This window comes from Eleginops maclovinus, chromosome 8, assembly GCF_036324505.1.
Source record: "Eleginops maclovinus isolate JMC-PN-2008 ecotype Puerto Natales chromosome 8, JC_Emac_rtc_rv5, whole genome shotgun sequence".
NCBI lineage: Eukaryota > Metazoa > Chordata > Actinopteri > Perciformes > Eleginopidae > Eleginops > Eleginops maclovinus.
In genome coordinates, this window is record NC_086356.1 from 7,729,235 (window position 1) to 7,752,327 (window position 23,093).

The 23,093-nt window shown below is 40.4% G+C and overlaps 2 protein-coding genes across 4 annotated transcripts; one reads left to right on the forward strand and one right to left on the reverse strand.

Moving 5' to 3' along the window:
• Positions 1–410: 410 nt before the first annotated feature.
• Positions 411–7,924, forward strand: LOC134868401 (solute carrier family 46 member 2). The gene is given in 8 exon segments (XM_063889500.1): positions 411–786; positions 789–1,222; positions 1,910–2,080; positions 3,030–3,245; positions 3,636–3,807; positions 4,549–4,632; positions 5,549–5,705; positions 6,586–7,924. Coding segments are annotated over 8 exon segments (1,329 nt in total). The 5' UTR covers positions 411–749; the 3' UTR covers positions 6,644–7,924.
• snx30 (sorting nexin family member 30) lies at positions 7,920–22,958 on the reverse strand. 3 transcript variants are annotated; one of them, XM_063889503.1, is made up of 9 exons: positions 22,679–22,958; positions 19,708–19,926; positions 18,146–18,256; positions 17,896–18,054; positions 16,717–16,906; positions 14,536–14,735; positions 13,204–13,293; positions 12,684–12,836; positions 7,920–11,769 (listed from the first exon to the last, which is right to left on the reverse strand). In XM_063889503.1, exons 1-9 carry the CDS (start codon positions 22,793–22,795, stop codon positions 11,692–11,694), a joined length of 1,317 nt encoding a protein of 438 aa, XP_063745573.1. In that variant the 5' UTR covers positions 22,796–22,958; the 3' UTR covers positions 7,920–11,691. The 3 variants fall into 3 exon arrangements, with proteins under 3 accessions (XP_063745573.1, XP_063745572.1, XP_063745574.1); XM_063889502.1 differs by having other exon boundaries at positions 19,708–19,929; XM_063889504.1 differs by having other exon boundaries at positions 12,684–12,828; positions 13,202–13,293; positions 19,708–19,929.
• Positions 22,959–23,093: the final 135 nt, after the last annotated feature.

The following is a 23,093-nucleotide window of genomic DNA, read 5'->3' on the forward strand; positions in this document are numbered from 1 at the left end:
CCTCTTTTCCCCCTCTGTCTGAAACCAGAGCCCAGTCTGCTCTGATTGGTTAACTCTGTTGTGATTGGTCAACCGCTTAGAGATGTCCCGCTCCTTAGCCTATCACGTACAAGTTGATGGAGTGCTAGCCAATAGAAGCACAATTGTTATGTAGTGATGTAACTATGCCCCAGATCTAAACAAAGGAGTCCAATGAAGGAATTTCAGGCAAGGGGGGGAGGCAGTGTGTGGCAGAGAAACTCCCTCTGTTGTGAACTTTGACATTTAGATATTAGTCAGCCTTTGCAGACCAGGAACGGGAAAACCCCAAAAGCATAATCTAAAACATATCCAATTATGAAGTATTTTTGTGTTGACATGCCACAGAATCCAGGGGCAACACCAGTTTTGATGATTTCACTTTCTCGTTGTGTGATCGGTTCCTTTTTTTTTGTAAGTGTGGACTTGTTTTTGTTGGCTGGCCATACTGTCATGAACAGAAGCCCCAGATGTGTCCCAGTGGTATTGGTTGGCCGTTCACAGACTAAACACTGTCCTGTGTCATCGTGCCTGTGGTAAGAGTCAGGAGGAGGAAGTAGGCGTGCGAGATTATTATTTACACCCTCGATGCCTTATATTTCAAACACACACACTACTGAGTTTGGCAGGAACGGCATTCTCACCAGAATAACTTCAGCAGCTGCTGTTTGGAAGTTTTCACACTCATTTTGTCTTTCATAAGAGAGTTGTGTGTGATTGATAGTGTCACCATGGTTCTAACTGCCACGTTTCAAGCCGCCTTCACGCTGCTCGGCGGATAGAGTCGGTGGTGGTGCTGGAGCAGCTGGGCAGCAGTCTCTTCGACACTGCCCTGCAGATGGTGGTGAAGGACCGGAGTGACAACGCCACCTACACCGATTTATCGCAGAAAGACAGCCAGCAGAAGTTCATGACAGACTTCTTCATGATTTACTACCTCATCATCGGGCTGACTCCCATCTTACCTGCGGTGATCCTGGCCAGGTTAGGGGACCGCGGCTGGAGGAGAGCCCCCATCATGGTGCCTCTGAGCGGGTACCTGCTGTCCAGGCTCGCCCTGCTGCTGGTGGTCCTCTTCGAGCTCCCGCTGGAGGTGATGTACGGAGCGGGGGTGGTCTTCGGGCTGTCCGGCGGCTTCTGTGCATACTGGCCCGGCGTGATGACGCTGGCGTCGCTCGGCTCAACGGCCGAAGACCGATCCAAGGTCAGTACTCTCAGTGTGCTCAGCAGCCCATTTAAGAATCATATGGGACCTTCACTAAAAGATAAATAAAGTAAAAATAAAGTTTTACCTTTTAAACCTATCTGAATCTCAAACTTCAAATTAACTAAAGTGTATGTATATATATATATATATTAGTGGATTTCAAATGGCATATTTGCCTTTGAATTGTAGTGGGGTAGGATTAAAGAGTAGCAGTAAATGGAAATACTCAAGTAAAGTATTTGTATACAAACTGTATAAGAACTTAACGATAAAATTGTATTTAACTGCTTCTAACTACGAAATTGTATTTAAGTAGGCGACAGTGCTTGAGTAAAGAAGGTAACTTAGTCCACCACAGTACAAAAGTCTTATGTTAATTGTAATGACAGTCAATTTCATTTATTTTTAAAGCTGGATTAGACATCATGATGATGTATGGAACATCTTGTGACAAAATATGCCCTGGGGTGTGAAAGACTTTCCAAAACCTAACAATGTTATGTCAGTCATGACCCTTTTGACAAATGCATGTACATTATTATCATAAATCCAACCAAGAGCGAAAGATAAGCTCACTAAATAACCCTTTTTAACCATTTATCTGCCTCACACAAAAACAACCATAAAAAAATGTACTTTCTTCACAAATGTTATAAAGAAGACATGTTTCCTTGTCCCGTGCAGGTGTTGATGAGGATGGAGCTGCTGTATGGGGCGGCAGGCCTGGTGGGCAGCCTGGTGTCGGGTCATCTCTTCCTGCTTTACAGCTCCAGTACCCAACACGGGTCAATCCTGCTATCTGTGAGCACTCTGCTGCACCTGCTCTGCCTCTTACACTCCATCATCCTGCTGCAGGTCAGTGTGTGTGTGTGTGTGTGTGTGTGTGTGTGTGTGTGTGTGTGTGTGTGTGTGTGTGTGTGTGTGTGTGTGTGTGTGTGTGTGTGTGTGTGTGTGTGTCAAGTGAGCTAACCACAGATTGGACAGCATGTTGGTATCATAGACTAAGGTTTAAATATGGCAATAACTGTTCAAATATCGTAGACTATTGTTAAAAATTCAGGTTTGATCATTTAATGTAATAAACAACTATGTAGTTACCTGTTGTGAAAAGATACATTTCAAAACTGTTTGTAGATTAATTGGTTAAAACAATACAAGATGGTATTAAAGCATGATAATGTAATAGACTGCAGTTATTCTAAGTGTGTTTGTTTTACTTTAACTTTGCTTTTGGGAAGTTTTGCGAAACACCTTAAGCCTTGTTTTATATTTAGCCAGACACTTGCATCACTCACTGTTGTCGCCATCTCTGCCGCACCTTGGAAAAACATGCTGATGTTAATCCTCCTGAACCATTTCCTTCTAAGAATATCATTAATGAAGTTATAGCCGACAAGTTGTGCAGCCCATGATTGGAATGGATGACACAGAGAGTAGCAAGAATGTATTCTTACAAAAGTACTCGCATAAAATAGACAACAACAAGGCAAGAAATGAAAAGGAAAAGCAAAAGATGTTGACTGAAAAGGTGATGATTCAGCCTTTAATACCTATGAATATTATATTAATCTGCAACCCTTTAACTCATTAGCTTCCCATTATAAAAAGTGTTTGAAATTAGAGGTAGATGAACTAGGATGATCTGCATATTCTTAAAGACTATATACTTTGCAGCTCAGAATAGTAATGAATTAGCTCACTCTTGTAAATTCTGTATAGTGGGAAAGAAAGATCAAATGAAAACGTACCCCACAAATTGAGCCTACTCAGAAGGTGACTACAGGCTTGGCTGTTTTCATTTCAGGTGAGGCAATTACCGAACCCAGAGTCAGAGGACGCCTGCCAACTCCTGCCTCAGACCTCCGCTCAAGTCCCTGTGGAGGCTCCTGTTGAGAGGAACATGGTGAACGTGGCTCTGCTGTTTGTTGCTGCCGTACTGTACGTCTCTGCAGTGGGTGGGGGTGTAGAAATACTGGGCCCCTTTGTTCTGAAAGAGCCACTCAGCTGGACCGCCACTCAGGTGACATTTTTGCTCTCTTTGTATCTCTTAATTAAGGTCTCTTAATAAATGTACTGTATATGTAAATTATTCAGAGTTATTCAGAGCTATAAAACTGATAATAACTCAGCTGTCAACTTTAACCTTTTATACAGACTGGAAAATGGTGAAATATTTGGACTTAGTTTTCAGTTTCACTTACTCAGTATGCATGTAACGCTTGGTAAATGTGACCTATTGTAATGTAAGTAGCTGCATAGAGTAAAATCATGATTAAACAGTGTGTTTTTATTCACAGTGTAATGTATATCCATTTGATTTTGTCTCACTTGTAATTGGTCTCTTCATTCTTTCTTCCATTGGTTTTACTGTTCCGTTTTCTCTTTAACCTTATTTCACTTCCTCCTCCAGGTGGGTTATGGGAACGCGGCAGGCTGCACAATTTTCCTGACCAGCTTTGTCGGCGTCATGGTGTTCCGCCGCTGCGTCAGCGACACAACGCTCATCCTGATCGGCATGCTGTCGTTCGCCTCGGGAATTTACTTCATGTCCTTCGTCACGGCAACCTACATGTTCTACCTGGGTAAGACTCAGACACAGTCGGTGCTCCATTCTGACTAATGGACCTTATAACTTTGAAAAAATGTGGATGCAGACTGTAGTTCAGGCCATGTTTCTTCGATTAATCTATTAATTGATATTGGTTGAAATCCTTTCACAATGTCAACAAGTGACACAATGGTTAAACTGGTTATTCTTAATAGGAAAATCAGGTTTATCCATTCTTTCATTTTAAATCTGCTAAAAACAACTATGTAGTTTTGTTGTTTTTTCTGCATCAATTTGGAAAAAGTATGTTGAATGTGCTGTGAAACTTATTTTTTGACATCTGTTCTGACATATCTATGTAATCAGCGCAACTTCTGAAATTGTATGAACCAAAATTGGGAATTGAGAGTGAGAGCCATACTACTATAATATGTCATAAAAACTATCATTATGTCGTATGCCAGGAAAAAGTGCCACAAAAATGTCTTCTTATTGATATCATAGAGAATGTCATAAATTAGTCTAGCAAAAATATAAAAAATGTCTGGGTATATTTTTCAAAAAAGGTAATAAATGATGTCATATAGTATGAAATAAGCCATGATTAAAGCAAGTAGTGGTTGACATACAAACATATTGTGTCATAACTGATTGTTCGGTGACGCTGGTACGATCCCACAAATACTGTAAATAGTAGCAGTTGGTGGCGCGTGCAAAATGATAATGTGGAGGTATTCTAAGAGGAACATAACATTCAGTTCTGATGTCTCCGCAGCTCGCTCACTCAACTTGTTTGCCCTCATCCCGATGCCAACCATCAGATCTCTGCTGTCACAGCAGGTTTCAGCATCCTCCTGTGGTGAGTATGCAACGTGTGTGTGTATGTGTGTGTGTTGCTGTGTAAAAGCACGACAGATACGCAGTGGTGTCAGTAGATCTAATCAAACAGTGACAACAATCAGAGATTATGCACTGTCGATTTAAAAACGAAAGTGTGGAAGATCAGACAACGCAACGAGGAGGATGTGAAAGAAGGATTACAGCATTACATTTCCTAACATTTGAGTTTGCAGTCAGAAGTTCATGGACAGGTCAGGAAAGAACACGATTACTGACACTGCTATAGGCTACAGTTGGGTTATTATATGTCAGCGTGCAGATAACTGACAGAAAATTAAGTCATTTCTGAGGCATTTATTCATAGATTTGTATCCAGCTACCATCCTTTTTTTTAACCTTTGGTGTTTTGTTTGTATGAACCGTGCCAGGCCACATTTAGACAGGTATGTACTGTATGTACACATGGAGGAGTGGTGCTTTCTGAAAGCCTGCAGTCAGTGTGCCAAAAGATGACACGTGGTAAAGAGCCTGTTCTGAGCCAGTCCTGCTTTCTCTTTCTGACACACACACACACACACACACACACACACACACACACACACACACACACACACACACACACACACACACACACACACACACACACACACACACACACACACACAGAAGCAGGGGTTATTCATTGGCAGGGATTTTCCCTTTGTGTTTTCTTTGTTCGATACGTCAGTGCAATGCAAACAGCAGCAACCTCAACCCCTTCTCTGTCTATGTGCCAACAAATACATACACAAGGAAATATAAAACATAGATGTTTACACTCTTTATGGCAGGTGTGTGTGTGTGTGTGTGTGTGTGTGTGTGTGTGTGTGTGTGTTTTATTCCAAAATGTATTGAATGTATCTTTCCTTTAACCTGTCGTTCCTCTTTCCCATCAGGCACCACTCTCACCTCCCTGCAGCTGGCTCTGAAGTTTGCCAGCCTGGCGTACATCCCTGCCTTTACTAAGATCTACCAGCGAACCCTGAACTGGTTCCCAGGCTTCGTCTTCACGCTGTCCAGCATCATCACAGTGCTGGCGATGATACCCGTATGGTAAGATGTGGATCAGACTTTAGTTACATCTGGAGTAAATTTACAAGCTTCCCTGCAGTATACAAAGTCATTAAAACTAGCTGCACCTTTACCAGCTTTGATAACACTTTAAGGCAGGGGTGTCCAAACTTTTTTGACCGAGGGCCACATACAGAAAAATATATGGAGAGCTGGGCCACTTATAGAGGTGAATATTGCCTCGAAGTTAAGTTATAAGTTAGCAAAACAAATCAAATGTAGGTGAATAACGCACGATACTTGAAAACGCTTTCAGAAAAAAACTGCCTACATCCCATCTGTCTTCAGGGTTTCATGTATTTTGTTGGCAGCTCATTCCTTAGAACAGAAGCCTCAGATGGCTGATAATAAGAGTAAATATGAAGGTTCAATTTCAAGCTTGTTATAGAAATAAGTTATTGTTTTTTTTTCTATCAACTAAGATTTGTTAGAAAATGTTTTACATGTTTTAATTGGGCTCTTTAATATATTTGAACATACATATTTGAGAAGTACAATATAAGACAAGTAAAAGTTTAATTTGTGGGCCATATTGTATTAGACTTTTAGAATTTGAAGAGGGCTAATTCAAAATGGCCTGCGGGCCGCGTTTGGCGCCCAGGCTGTAGTTTGGACACCCCTGCTTTAAGGCATCAATAATTATAATCAAAACATATGATATATATTATTCTGAAATGGACCAATCTTCAGAATGAGTACTTTTACTTTTAGTACTTTAAGTATACTTTGATACTTTTGTACTTTTACCTGAGTCACATTTTGCTGTAACAGAGTATTCCTACACTCTGGTACTTCATCTTTTACTCGAGTACAAGAAGTACCTCGTTTTCTCATCATTGTATTTCCTCTCTTCTCCCTCCAGTGTCATCCGCTGCAGATCTCCGAAAAGCCAACAGTACGTAACGATTCAAGGGGACTGAGGTCCACCGCCATCCCCTTCAGCCGTGAGTTGGCATTGGTACAAGGAGGGCAGCGACAGGACAAAAAAGCAGAATTGTGCCTTTAATCTCACTTCCTACTATGTTGAAACCTCCGACATGTGGTAGAGGAGTTCCTACAGGCGGCACACACAGTAGCATTTATATTTAAATGCTAGATTTGTACCAAAAAAATATATCTGTTATATTGTCATGACCTGTGCAGACTTTTATATGAACCAATAGTTTATTGAATCCGTTTTTTATTGAATATCTGTTACATTTGTATACATATAAGTCATGTCCACAGCAACACCATCAATGGGATTTCACCATCATGTCAATATGTCACTGAATGTGTCCAACAGTCCCATTGCAACCCCCGTCTAAAGGAGTATGACTGACACGTATAAGGAAATGTCTTCTTGTAAACCGGCTGAACTGGATAAAACTCAGCAGTAAATAGAAAACTTATTTCATACCATCGTGACTAACAGTTCATTTGGAGGCAATAGATTTTGCTCCAACAGCTTTACAGATATTGCAATATGTTTGTACCATTAAGGATTATACATTGTTCAATCAGGAGACACTTCATCCTGCTTGAACTTGAAGATTTATGAACTGGATGGTTTACAGATAGACAACAATAGAAATGCATTTTCAAAAGAGAATAATTGAAAAATATTTCCTACTCCTGTGATGTTCTGTATGTCTTTTGTTTCAATCTGCCTATGTATTAACATGCTCACTCATGAGGGAGGGTTATGCATTGTATCATATCCTTTTAGTTCTAAAGAAGTGTTCATTTTTTTTTTTTTTGAATGCAAAGTTAAAGAACAAAAAGCCTGGTTTTTAATAACTACGCAAGTTACACTGTGTGTGTGTGTGTGTGTGTGTGTGTGTGTGTGTGTGTGTGTGTGTGTGTGTGTACCATGTGTGTGTCCTGTAACTTTGCTTTATTGTACTTGTATTGGATTGAAGGGAAGAACCTGCAGCCTGCATTATTGTTCTGATGTTCTGCGTTAATTTACGATTGCACTTATATTCGTTAACAGTTAAGAGAGCACCCACACTCAAAGGCTTCTGTCAATAACTTAAAATACGTTGATACGGTACGGTTCATGTTGGTGTTAAAACAGAGGGTTTAAGTGATGACCTTTGAAGCTGCAACTCTGGTACAGAATTTAGTTTTTGATAACAATGTCAAAGGTAGTTTTTTTTATATGATTTGTTGATATGAAACTAATAAATGAAAGTAAACCTGAGCAGTCAAGTATCAAACGCATTCTGTCTTTTTATTGTTGGTCCAATATATCCAAAAAAATCATTTGAGGTAAAGATAAATTGCATCAAAACAACATCAATATACAAGCTTATTCATGATTACATTATTAACATTCAAATGCACAAACAGGGCTGAACGTAAACAGTACACACATGGGAGGAACAGAAAGTAAAGCCAGATTCACACGTTCATAAGTCGCTGATTTTCAACCTTTCATTCAGCTTCATCCTGTGCTGTAAATCACATTTTCTTATCATGTTTGAATCGGGACAATTGGCTTGGAAACATTTGATTATAAATAAAAGAAAAACTAAAATGCCGTCTCTTCACTCTTCACAGGCTTGAACAGTGTCTGCTATCATCGTCCCTATTTTTAGAAGACGCTGCTCTTTACTCCAAAGACCCAGCTGAGTGTTCATTTCCTTTTTTGTGGCCACTGAAAGAAAAATGATGTCGTTTTTTTTGCTTTATTTTGTTTTTAGCAGAAATATCCGTTATGGGTAGGAACAACATGTATAGTGCAAAAGTGGTTCAGCAGGCACACAGTATAAGATGGGACGATTTACAATGACAATGAGTAAGAACAGGTTATCAGATTAGTATTGTTGGGGTTCCAATGAGCATCATAATAAATGTTTTGGTGATGTACACATTTCCTAGAATCCCTTGTTAAATGTGTTATTCACATGCTCATTAAAAACCCAACAATGTTCACCTGCTGCTTTTATACAAAAATAGACTCAGCTGTACCTTATAATTCAGCTTAACAGAGGGGTATGTTATCTTTATAGAGTATATCGCGATAAGAGCAACAAAACAAATAAAATAAAGTCTGAATGATCCCAAAACGTTTGCATGCTCAGGTCACCCACACAGCAGGGAGAGTAAAAAAAAGCACAGATGCCATGATTTGACAAAACACTGTCAAATTAAAAAAGGTCATCAGGGGTTCAAATCGACGCTCGTTTTTTCAAATCACTGAGTTTTCTTATGATACAAACACAAATTGCTCAAAACTCTAAACTGTGCCTGATAGGGATGCAAGGTCCGTCCTGAATTCTAGAAGTCACTAATCAAATAACAATTACTTTGTCCATTTTATACATCTTAAATTGTGGTGGATGTTCATAAAAGATGTGACAACCACCCTAACAGTATTGAAAATGTAGAAAAAGATCACTGGTCCTTTAACGCAGTGGTTTGCTGATAAAAATGACGGTCTTCTTTTACAGAGAGAGAACCAGGTGACACAGAGGCTCCTTTCATAAACACCTCTGGCTCTTGGCGATGGTTTTTAATACAAACGAAACAAATAAATTGATTTAGTACGAGTAGACCTTCTCCCCATCTTGCTCCTTGATTTAAAAACACATCTTTATATGTGACCTTGCTAAATTCTGTTCAGAGGAAAGTGTATCTGCTCTGTAAAGCTTGAGGGTAAAATATAAACAGACAAATAAAAACAGAACTAAAACCGTTTTGAAAGCAGCCGCATACTTCCTCTCCACGCTGTCCTACAGTACTCGCACTCGGCTGCACTTGTGAGTAATGTTACATCAGCATTTAAAACAGGACAAAGGCCATTCAAACACAATCTGACTAATGGAAATTTAAAAGACAAAACATAGAAGACACAGGAGTCTCTAGGAGCAAAGACCGCAAATTCAACTCAGCAACTCCTTTCTGGAATAAATGATATTACAATAGAGAAGGTCTTTGTGAAACAGAAATTAGAATGACGTGTTTGAAAATTGAAGGTGCAATCAAACAAAAATAAAGTAAAATCAGCTTGTTTGTAAATGGATTTGGGAAGAATGTCTGGCCTGGTCATCATTGTTTTTTTATTTATTTTAGGAGAAGCGATAAACTAGGTCAAGCAGGTTCAGCGAATAATGTCAGGCGTTGACGTATTACAGAATATCTCGAGTGTATTTTTTTTTTTAAGGCATCAGTAGATTTGGAGTATAGAAAAAGTGTGACGCTAAAAGGCTGCTGAGTCTGAATAGGAGTAAATGTTTCCCATGAGTCAGAGCGGAGCCACGCCTCACAGTCAGAACCAAAGAGCACAATATTTCCACATTACAGTTTTTAAAGGAGAGGAAGCTGTTCTTTGCAACGTCTGACTGAGATTTCACAAAACTCCTCTGAGCGCTGCTTTATCCTTCTCCCCTGGTGTTAATATGACACAGATTAACCACAAACCTCAGAGCTGCTTGTTCATCTGAATGCCAGAAGTGTCAGCATTTTTGAGAAATTCACCAATGGAAACTTGAACAGAAGTTCGTCGACGGCCTTAAACGCTCTTCTAAAGGTTATTCGGATCATATCCAGACATTTTTTTGTAGTTGCACATGTTTCCAATGAAAAAAAGTCTCTCTAACTGAGTATCTGTGGCACATGGTTGCAAGAAAATTACTTTTAATTAGGAAAGTTCTACAAAAAAGGTTCACCCCCATTAGTATTCCTCTGTTTAAATAGAATAAATCACACCTTTAATTCCCCTTTGTGCTTTTCATCGGATAGGTCTGCCTGGTGTGCCATTTAATATCCTCAACAGAGTTAAAGCTTTTGCTGGGAGAAGAAATCCTTCAGACTTTTAAATGGCCACGACACAACGAACATATGATGTCCTGATCCATCTATATAAAAACCTGTCTGAAAATGAGCTGATCAGATTTCGCCCACTGTATCACCTGAATCTTCTCCTAGAGCATTATTGTGCCAGGGGCATGGGGGGGGGGGGGGGGAGGGGGAGAGTATAATAGGGGACCTAAGAATGAAACACTTCCACATCCCAACCACCAAGTGGAGCTGCTACACCACTCTCACAACCAATCTGCATCTGTGCTTAAAAACACAGAATGACCTCAAACAAAATTCCCTGATAAAGCTCAACGTTCACATAAAGAGACCCACAATAAACGTGGCTTTGCTTCATGTCAATTTATGTAAGGATGCAGATTATTAATTAATCCTAGTTTCCCTTTCAAGAATTAGCAGTGCCCTTTTCCCCAAATAGTCTCTCTTTGACATATCTTGCTACACTTCCTGCTATTTCTCCGCCTTTAAATCGAACAAAAGTATCGAGTCAAAAAGCTCTGATGCCCCAAATTGTATTAATTCCTTTTTATAATAACAAAAAAGTCTATGTGTTTTGAAAAAAGTTCAAAACACATACATTCATGAGCTGAAACATGCATAAAAATAACATGTCCATTAAATAAAGGATGTTGGATTTTTATTCAAATGCAATACTTTAATAGATGAGAGAGAATTCCACATATCTGGTTTCAGTGTTGAAGCTGTCGCAACCTGACAGTAAGAATTCATCTTGGGGACGCTCTGTATACTTCATGTTTAATCTGTTTTCTGCATCGCTGGAGAGTTATCCTTCACACTTAGCTCAATGTGAAAGAGGGGAGAACAGACAGGAAATGCTTCTGTGAGACAACGGGTTAAATAAACACAAGTCAGCATTGGCATCCGACTGTTAATTGGAAATATTAAGTAGAAAAAGTCAATAAAACAGCGACAAAAAAAAGAAAATTGTCTGTACATAGTAGGTGTTTCCTCTTTCCCAGCTGTCCTTGAATGTACCGTTTGTTACCTCACTCCCAGGTCAGATCTCTGCGAGAGACGACTCTTCCAAGAAATCCCCTCAAAGGAGAACAGGGGCAGAGTCCAGCAGCTCAGACCTGAAGACCGGGCTGCTGCTTTTTTGTCCTTGGCACGAGAGAGTGTGTGACACAGAGAAACACGAGGTTCAGTTTGTCTCGCTCGTTTTGTCCTCAGTCTGTTTGTCCTGGAGGAGAGTTATGAGCGACTCCCACGCTGCCTGGCTCTGCAGAGGGTGGAGACGGATGAAGACGAGAGTTAAAAAAAAAAAAGAGGTGTGAGAGACAGAGAGAGATGAAGTGAGAAAATGTAACCGGTGGCAGTTTGTGTCATAAGTATGCTTCATTTTTTTCCAAGGTCGCTTATCTGATCCTGATCAGACTAGTGAGATAGATCTGGCTTCTTTACTGCCTGCCAACGCTTAGTGCCCTTGAGCAATTGATTGAAGTGTTTCTGATGTATTGCTTCAGGAGGTCAGAGGGGTGTTGTACTGGGAAACTTCCAGCTGTCAGGGTGAGTAACTGTATCAGTGTGTACCGAGTGTTTCTGCTCAGAGACTTCATGTTCAGTGAGTCTACCCCGGATAAATAAAGGTAGACGACTGACAGCTCACTGGAACCAAACTCATGGACATTTAAAACACACCCTCACACATACACTGTCTTTTTTAAATCTGCTTGTTTAAACTCTAATGTCCAAGTGTGTATTATAATCCACTGTGTACAACACCTTGGACCTACGTCTGTGCTTGAAGTACCAACCAAATAGCTTCCCGAACGCCAGGTACTGAAAACATGATATAATTTGTCAGAAAGAGTCAGAAAAAATGATATATGGAGGAATTTTACGCATGCAGACTATTATTGTTGACTTATATTTAAGTAACTCTTCCAAAATTATGAAAACCTTTCTTAAAAAATGTCTCACAATTTCCCGTGTCAAAGCTCAAAAATAGGACATATTATCTGATATTTAACAACAAAAAAGGAGCCCTTGAGCTCTCACTAAATATAGAATATATCCGTTTCTGTTCCGACTATGAAAATGCTTGATCAATAACTACAACGCGATACAATTTTCTTGTCCTTGACTTTGCAGAGTGTTCAGGTCACGTCTGCTGCTTGAGCTCAGACTGCGTACCTTTTCATAGCTGTTGATGTTTCTGTCGGCCATGCCGGTGAGGAGCTGTTTGAAGTCTTGCCTCTTGTTGCTCTGCCAGCGCTCCCAGTCGGCCTTCAGGTCCGCGTTGAAACACTCCATTTTGTCCTGGCATTTCTCCACCTCCACCGGCATCTGCGGCGAGACAGAAAACTAGAGCTACAGGGGTGTTCAGGGGACATTATTAAAAGAACTACAGGTAACAGGGCTACAACCACAGGGGGGGTGGGGGGTGCAAGAGGTATGGCGTGGAGGGGGCTTGTTAGAGAAGAGAAAAAAGCTTATATTTTGAAGGAATTATTCACTTTAATTCCATTTTCCGGTTGTTCACTGAAGAAAATAGCTGTCTTAGAAACACTTATACATGACACAGACTATACCATGAAGTGTACTGTGGAAAACTACACACACACAAGGAAATGGCGACAGTGAACACAGCAATTTCAGCCTCTGTGTGCGAGAGGAGTTGTTAGGTCAAGACGAGAGGAAGGAGGGGGCTTACTGGCGTTCTGTCCTCCTGTTTGCGCAATATGGCTGCTTCTAGTCGGCCCTCGTACTCCGCCTGGCTCTGGTCTCGCTTCCTCAAAACATTCTGTAATCAACCACAAAAAAAAAATCATTAGCACAGTAAGCGTGACGTCTACCGAGACTGTAATATTTCTGCAAACGAAAATACTTAGAACATCTTAAACAGAGAGAGAAATGCTGATTAAAGAGCTGGATGAATACAGGATGTGACTATGGAATATCGGAAGCTATTTCCCCGAGTGAAAAGAAGCCTCTGAAAGAAAGCAGGTCTGTGCTGTCGATGCAAGGGGAAGGAAATGGGGGAGCTGCACACAGCTTCTTACATATTGAAAAATAATTGAAACCGTCAAAAGACCAGATGTTTTATGTTCGATCTGTTGAATGTTTTTTTAACATTCTGAATTATACGAGTAAAAGGCGTTCCAAAAAAGTTGGACATGGGCATTTTTAACCACTGTGTTATATAAATCACCTTCCACTTGTTTTAATTAACAGCAAGCATTTAGCATTTGAGAACTGTTTTAACATGTAAATTGTTTTGCAATATTTGCTTATCCTAATATTTGTGTGTTGCTGGGATCAAATAAAGACAAGATAAAAGATGTCGTCTAATTTTTATTTAATACATTTAATAAAGGGAATCATTTTCTACAGTGTTATCCTTAAAGTCTAAAGGTTAACTCGGGTCACTCTTTTTGTTTTGGTTGCAATCCTGTAGTCTGCCACTAGGACTGTCCATCTAGAACAGGGGTTTTCAAACTATGGCAGGGGCCCAAATGTGCTCCATTTTGAATCGGACCTCAGCAGATTCAAAACCTATAATGGAATATGGCCTCCAGCTGAAACTTGAGCTGGTCTTATATTGTACTTCTTAAACATATATGTACACGTATATTACCCAGTGTTCATGTGTTAATAGGCTCAATTTCAAATCTATTCCGTCATTTAAAGTTGAAAGTAATGTCTAACAAATCTTAGTTAATGATAAAAAGCCCAGTAACTTATTGACATAACCAGTTTGAAATATATCTTTCATATTTCTCTTACTTAAAGGAATCTGAGGCTTCTGTTTTAAGGGATGAAGACGAATGAAACTCTATGGAGAGCTGTGATGTAGGCAGTCTTTTAACCATAATGTATCTTCATTTGATTCATAACTTAACTTATAGGGCAATATACCGCTCCTCTAGAGATTGGCCCAGCCCTTCATATATTTTTCTATATGTAGCCCTCAGTGAAAAAAGGTTGGACACCCCTGGTCTAAAACATCAGTCACAATAGATGGTCCTGTACGACCTCTCCTCACCTTCATGGACTCTATGTAGAGGACGTACTCTCGGAGTACTGGCAGGAAGTCCTGGCTCATGTTCTCCCCGAGGTCCTCCAGCGCTCCGCAGGACGTCGTCACGCAGCCGGCCACGCCCTCCAGGGGGCGCAGCAGCTCGTCTTCAGACCCCACCCAGCTGGAGTACACGCTGCCGTACTCACGCAGCTCCGTCAGGTACTCTAGTGAGGGAGAAAGAGGAGTTATGGTCTTCTTCAATTGAGACAAGTAGCAGTTCTAGACACATTTTACTTGGGTGTCAGGAGGAAGGATGGATTTTGACATTTTTCGTTTAAAGTCAAAGTGCATAAAAAAATATTGGTGTTTGATTTAGTGACACAGTTTGTGACAATATTTTGTTGTTACTTTGGCCCAAGATACAGAACGTTACGGGAAGTTTGGGGTAACAAAATACATTATTTTATATTTCATTTCTTAATATTTGTTGGGATTTGTTTTAGCCACAATATTTGTTCAGTAACTTACTTTTCTTACTTTAAAAAAAGTTAACTAGTACCCAAGTTACAGCACAGTAACTTAGTATTTTATATGAATTGCATTATCATAGATTTATAATTTTGGAGCGGGTCCACGGGGGGGGGGGTGTCCAAGCTCCGTGTTACAGTGGCACTGGTCCCTGTTGGCCCACCCCCAGAACCTCCCATGCTTTAGACAACTCTATTTTCGCTGGGTTTCTTTTAGTGTGGATAACCAGTGTTTTAATCTCTGTGACATCACAAGACACTGCTGGAGAGGAAAACCGATCAAAGCAGAACTCTCTATCCCCAATACAGAGAGACAGGCGTGTTCAGTTGTCTATTTTGGTAAATTGCACATTCGAAAAAGGTTATGGATAAATACAGGGCTGCTGAGTCAAGCTACGAATGTCATTTTCCTTTTGCTTTTACACTCATTTCCAGCTGGTAGGCTTCCATTATCTACACTTTCCATCTTATCTCTTCCAATAAGGAAATGTTTGCGCTGCAGATCTTTAAGGCCACACACTGCAACACGTTCAAAACCCCGACAGATGGTCACAACAAGCATTTCACACGGCAGATGTCAGGTATTTACAGGATCACTTCTCATGCATGAGCTAGGCCGGAACGCATCACCCATGCTTCCACAAGGCCAAAGGTCTGTGGGTTCTCTTACAACAACAGCACTGAGTCAACACTGCAGAAACACTCACACAAGCTAGTGTTAGCCCCCGCCTAGCTCAGACTGAACCATTACCTGAACCATTGCCTGACATACACCACAAGAAGAATGTAAACTAGCACATCAAAATAACAGCCGAAAAGGTATGGAATTTAGAGAGTACTACTAAAGGCAGTTTTGCCATCAGCACACAGAGGTGTCAAAATGTCGCTTCCTGCTGTCTGAAATACTTTTGCAAAGTGAAGTGAAAAAGTGGCTTCAGCTACCCAGCCAGGAAGTGAGCTGAGCTTATTTAGTATGTTAAATTTTGCTGCAATAATTCTGTGTGCAATAGAATTGGTAAATAATAGAGAGAGAGAGGGAGGAAAAAAAATTGACCATGTTTATTCATGCCTGTTTAAAACCTACTTTTAAAATACATTTTGGATGTAGCTTTTTTTTCAGAATTACTTTCCATCAGCTCCTTTGTTAATTTTCTAATAATTCCTCAGGTTTTAATTGATCCATGTATTGGTTGCTTTATAACTATTTCATTATTTCTACGGGTTTATCTATAATCATCCATATTCATGTATATTTTAATGTAATTATAGTATTTTTTAATCAATATTTTATTTAAGTGTATTCATTTTTTGTACACCCAAAAACACCAAGACAAATTCCTCACATGTGTTAAGCTACTTGGCAATACACTTTTTGCTGATTCAGATCGTCTATACATGATTTTGAGTACAATTTTAAAGGAACAGTTTTCTCCTTTGTAAATGATTTTAATCATCCCACCCTTATTTGTCTCTCTAATAACCAAAATCAATCAATGAACTGCTTTATGACCATTTGCAAACCCTCTTGTTTCGCATTAAATGTTTTGTTAGAGCATAGAAATGTACTTTTGTCAAATCAAAGGCCCAACAAAATGCGTTTTAAAAAAGGAGAAGAGGAAGGAGAATCATGAACCTTAACAGGCCCTTTTATTATCATCAGTCTTTATGGCTCTGCTACCTGACTGCTCTTTGAGGATCCTCTGAGCGATGCGGTCGATGGTTCCCAGTTTCTGGTTGAAGGTGTCCAGGTATTCTCCCATGGCGCAGAACTCGGCCGGCCGCGCCCGCAGCTTGTAGCCTCCGGCCACGTGCTTCACCGACTCGCCCACCTTGGACAGCAGGGCCAGACCCTGACGCTTGTTCAGGTCCTGCAGCAGACAGTGACAGAGGCCAGGTGAGTTCGAGAACAAAAACCATGAAGCAGCCGAAGTGTTTAATTATATTAATTTTGGGAATAACACTTTTCCCAGCTTACATGTTATATTTTGTGATAAAAGCTAAAAAATCTATACTAAGAAGTAATGTAATCCCAGAGGTTTATAATGAACTTCAACATACCATGCTGAAATGGTCACATGCATGAACTGCTGCAGCTGCTGTTGATGTTGTTTTATTGCCTTGGTCACCCACATTACATTGTAGATTTTAAACTGTTCTGAAATGCTTACTCTCCTTTTTTTCTGAGTTCTAATTATTTTACTGCTGCAACAACCTCATTTCCCCACAGATCAATAAAGTCTTGTCCTTTGTCTCGGCTGCTTAGAGACTTAATAGGTGACTGTTGGCAGATTGGAAGAAAAACAACACACAGACAAACACACAGACCCCTATTGATAAGGACTGTAGATGTTCACTACACTGAGGCGGCTGTGGCGCAGATCAGGCGACCAGGGAAGGACAGGTCCAATCCCACCTTGAACGAAGCTGCAGTCAACATGCCTTGTGTCCTTGGGCAAGACACTTTACCCTAAATTGTATAAACGCGTCTAATATATGTAAAGGATGATGTAAATAATAATTCATGGTATTTATTTAGCGATTTTCAAAGTGCTCAAAGTGCTAAGTATATACCATAATTATACATATTATTATTATTACACTATTATTCTGGCCAAAAATAATGTACTATAACAATATAATAGGGATATCTATAGCAAATTAAAAAATGTGTGGATTGTGTGTTTTCCCTCCTTTTTCCTGGCAAATAATTTACACACATTTGTTTGTTGGTGAGAATGGAAGAAAAGGAAACAATTGAAGAAGCGCTGGATGTTTATCTCTGTTAACCCAACCCCCCTAGGTAATCTTTTGCTTCCTTAAATCAGAAAGTGAACTTTCCCCAGCTGTGTTGTCTCACCTTGGCAGTCAGGAAAGCATTTAGATGTGGGTTGAAGGAGAGGACAGGGTGATCAGCAACTCTTTTTAGGAACTTGTCCAGAGCCTTCATCCTCGTCTCCACAAACTCCTCCGAAAAACGATCCACCACGCCCTTCATCACGAACTTCTCGGGCAGCGGCTAGAGCAGAACAGAGATTGGAGGAGGTAGGAATAAAAAATAAATAGACTGTAAATTAAACGTGACATCGCGGGCGGCTCATGTGACCTACAGGGATGAGGTGGGTCGGCTGGCTGTCCTCCAGCTTGATCCTCAGCCAGTCAAAGTCCTGGTAGCGCCGTCGCACACAGTACTCCGGGAGATCAAACTCGACCCGTGATGTCTGGAGAAAAGACACACATGAGGGCATTTGCTATGTTACCTAAATAACCTTTTTCATCAGAACACACAATCCCTAGGTAAACAAGAGACTGGAGGACGGCAATGTTTCTTTACGTCTCAGCTTTTGACCTTGAAATATAGCTGACACAACACACCCTGCCTCTCTGACAGTACGGTGTTAAAGGACGTCCCCCACATGCTCTCAATTAACACTTTGTGTTCATATCGGGCTGTGATATTTGTCTGAGCCGAAGCACAACAGTGCACATGGCAACTGTCGTCATGACGCCACCCGAGCAGGCTCTGAATCTGTTCCTTTCATTTACACGGTGGAAAGGCCTCCGAAAAATACGACTCCTTTGCTGAAAGTCACAGCTAATTAAGTCCCGTCAGGCTGAGCAGTGGCTTACTGTCAAACAGATGTGAAGGATGGAGCAGAGCATCCACCTGGTGAACAGAGGAACCTGAATGCTTCTGCCCTCTGACTGGAATATAAATCCCTTATGAAGGTGGTGACACCAGCAGGTCTGCAACATTAATCTTAACATTCAAAGCTTCTATTGAGGTTTCCAGGTATTTGCAAATGCAACGACAAAGACTTTTTCTCTTATAAAAGGACACTTTAAAGTCCCAAAGGACTCTGTAACTCTAAATTTGAATGATGGTGCTTGTATGACATATATTCCAGATACTACAGATCATTTAACTGACGTCCTTACAGCTCTGAACTATTTTAGGTCTACTCTAGATCTTCAATCTGATTTACTTGATCCAAATCAGAATTGGTTGAAATATTGCAGTTCATGTTTCCTTTAATTGGAACAATTCTGTTTGTTGCTTGTTTTATGATTTCTTTAAGGCAATGACCCACAGGTTTGTAACTACCTCTCTGCTGTAGCTATACAACCTGATGTACCTGCAATGATTTATTAATTAACTTCAGCAAGGTTGTCAAATGCTACGATGCCAACACTGTGAAATAGATGGTGTTTCTGTTGTGGTTATATAAATGTAATTTGTGGTACTGCTAGACCGCTGTGTTAGAATAGGTGTTGGTCTCCCTTTGTGTACGGCAACTGGGAGAGCAAACAGCTTTTGACTTGGTTAAAAATATAGTTTTTGAAAAGCTACACACCAACAAATATGGATGGAAGCATTGTGAAGAATCAGAAGCCAGAGGTGGATTACCTACGGTATTGAAAGTTTAGCATGTTTGATCCCCGAAATATAAATACTAATTGTGTGTATTAACACTACAGCAACATCATTGAAACAATTATAAAACGCAAAAAGCAAAACGTCAAAAATAATAAGGATCTAACAAAGGGGTACATAAATGATTGGCAGGTTGGCTTGTGTATGCTTAATAACCAATATGATGCCGTAAATAATCCTATCAGAGTATTACAGCTCTTGTTGTCCAAAGAAAACCAGGTTGGGCCAATAGCAGACCTTGGTGGAGACTCTGTAGGTGATGTAGGTCTCCATGGTGGAGACGTGCTTCTTTGGGTCGTCGACTGTGACAAAAAGATCCCGCGTTTCTGAGCTGTCTGCGTAGGGGTCCCGCACATCTGCTTCCAGGTCGTCGTCCAGCTGCAGCCTGTTGAAGAGCGAGGACGTGGAGGCGGGACTCGACGTCTCCACCGGCGTGCCGTTGGTCAGCCCCACTTCCTGCTGCGAGGACAGAGACAATGGTGAATGATGGATGGATGCTGATGGGGATGCATATGTTTGTCACTCTCAATGGGGCTCTTGTTGGAGCTACGTGCATCATCTGCCACCACTCCTGTCGCTCTAATTGAATGATGGATGAGGGGAGAGAAATGGAGCATTTGTGGGCTGGGGACACATTTGAACAGCCCTGTGTGGGGGAAAAATGGCTTGTTATACCATCTCTAGATTGACAAACAACACATTTTCTTTTATTTTCCTTTTTAAAGAAACTACTAGCTTGTTTTCCTAACCCTAACACTTAAGGAACGTTGACGATTATTGTGAAAAGACAGATATTTCTCTGTGAAGTGGAGCATTAATCAACACAGACCGTATCTTGTTTACAAAATCAGGTTTGATCGATATCACTACCAAACTGAAGGCCAACTTATACAGACTATTCCAAGACACTTCCCACAGTAACGTTAGTGTGAAAACGATCGTAATTCTTTTAGCTTTCAATTATTTGTAAAAAAACAGTAGAGAGCACATTTTTCCCACATGCTGCAATAAGCAAATTACTGGACAATGTAAGGAATGTAGAGACAGCATGTGGAATCCACTGGATGAAAAATTCATTTAGACAGTTTATTAAAATATTGCCTATCTAAGGGACTTTCATTTGTAAAACCACAGGAACTCCAGGCAACAGAAAGTGAAATGTAAACTAAAAGACTAAAAATGTAAACACTGCAACAGGAAGGTAGGCAAACTACTTTGGTAGCAGGTATGCGCCATCTAAATACAACTCAAAAAATCTTCCACATTTGATTTAATCTTATCAACAGAACATATTTCTCCTTGGTTAAGGTGCAAAGCAGCTAAAGTTCAACCTTTATCAAGTTCTTTAACACCAAATCGTTTGCCTGTGTGATAATTCCCAATTCATTCAGTGTGAAGAAAGTGCCACCCATCTCTCACTGTTACACACACACACACTCTGCAACTCCACACGCTGACCACACACCCCTTTTTCTTCCCACCACTCTCTTTTCTGCTGCTGTGTACACACAGAACCAGAGACAGAGCTGCTGACATTGTAAGTGCCCTTCTTTACACCGTGATGCTAACCTGCACTGGTAATCAAAGTTCAGATAATTGTATCGCGCTGCGTCATTACACCACTGAATGAACAAACACACACAAACACACTAAGGAAGAATCTGAACATATTTACACTGGAGAGAATGTGTTTTCCATAAAAAACATAGTGGATACAGCCATAATATAACCAAATAATTAACATTACCTTATAGCCATTCATACTGTGGTTGAGCGTAAATTTTGTATTTTAGAGCTTTACAGTAATTACAAACATTCAGAACAGATTAGGCTGATAAATATGAAGGGTTACCAAGTATGTCATTATGTCTACATAATTATTTATGGGCATTTTGAGAAGGAGACATTTAAACACAATAGAGAAAGCAGAGGTGTGAATAATGGCATTAATACTAATGGCTCCTAATGTAACAGTGAGACCGCATGCACAATACCAGGACTTTAAACCCAAGCAGCTAAATGGAACTCAGCCATTATTATTTCACTAGTTTTACAAGGGCTTTTACTACAGTGATAAGACAAATATCTCCGGGGGAAGCAGTCCAACCTCTGCTTATGGATATGACTGAATATTGCAGGAAACCAAAATAATACTATCAGGTATAAAGAATAATATAAAAAATTAATTACAATTATTACATTTTAGATATTCTATCTATAGTGTGTTGTCTGCTTATATGCAATTATACTGTCTCTTGTGTATTTATGTAGTGTTTCAGGTGTGTTAAAGGCCTATCTAGTAACAGGCATAGCACATTAGCTTAGGCTATTGATGTCGTGGTGTGTGACATTGGTTTATTTTGCAAATATGGAGCTAATACTTTAATAAACATAACAAATTAAATACTACATTTAAAACTGCACCTTCCTTACGGTTAAATATAAATTGTTAAACAATATTTCGAAAACAATTTTAAAGGTGTCCAATAAACAGGACTTTCCTGACCCAAATTCACACTTTCCATGAACTTTCATTGGAGAGTGTTGTTGGAATATTCTGCAGACTGGCAGAAAATGCATAATTGGGCCAGGTAAACAGTGGACCTCTTTCAGGCTTCACATATTCATTAGTGTGGAGGTTCACTTGCCTTTGGTGGTGGACTCTGGACATTATTAGTGAACAAAAATATATCCTTGTTGAAAAGACATATCACAGCATCTCCTATTGACAATGATTAACTGCCAGTCCAAAATAGTTGCTCAGCATTTCTCTCATTTCTACTGTATTTAAAACCACCACAGGATTACAAAAGCTCTATGACTTGTTTGCTTGATCAATTCTTGTTTACAGAGCCGACCCTTGATGACCCAGAAATAGTAATAACATATGTTTGGTTTACATGAAACACTGATTCATTGTCAAATGCAAGCGTTACAGGCTCAAGTAGATCCTGTCATGGTCAGCAAAACTTTAAAGTGAACACAAATAATAAACATTAACCAGAAAAGGCGTTGGTTAATGTTTATTCCGTGTTGTCAATCAAACTTCCATTAGTTCACTTAATGGACAACTTGATGGATTTAACCACAAACACTGGTGGCAGCCTGAAAGAAGGTCAGTCTGTGTAGTAAGGTGGTTTCTCCAGAACCATGGTTGTTCTCAAACAACCAAATCGGTTTCGGTAAAGCCCCAGCGGACCCTGCCTACCTTGTCCCCTCCGACGGTGGCGGAGAGCGGCTCCTCGGCTGCGGACAGCGGGTGGAGGATCTCCGTGATGGGCTTCTGCCCCGAGCTGGCCAGGGCTCTCGGAGCACCAACACTCATCCTGCAAGAGGCGGGAGGACGTGTCCGGGTATCGGGGTGTAACAACTGTCCGGTTCTCCGCGGCTGATACGGTTATTACAGACAGAGGGAGGCTGTTTTCTCCCTTCACTGTCTCCTCAGTTGCGATGTTACACCCGCTGGTTGGCCACAACTGTCACCTGACTCCCACTGCGCAGCTCCGGAAGTTAAACAACACGAACCCGGATGTAAACATGTGAGTCACGTGTCAAACAGCAACGAATGAAATTCTAAAGATCGTCTATTGAGAAGATCATTAAACTGTTGATGAAACTGCTAA

Coding starts and splice junctions, on each gene's coding strand:
- snx30 (XM_063889502.1), bottom strand. CDS start 22,795: ATGAGTGTTGGTGCTCCGAGAGCCCTGGCCAGCTCGGGGCAGAAGCCC. Junction 18,055..18,145: donor AGCCGACCCACCTCATCCCT/GTAGGTCACATG, acceptor GTTCTGCTCTAG/CCGCTGCCCGAGAAGTTCGT. Junction 13,294..14,535: donor TCTACATAGAGTCCATGAAG/GTGAGGAGAGGT, acceptor GGTTGATTACAG/AATGTTTTGAGGAAGCGAGA.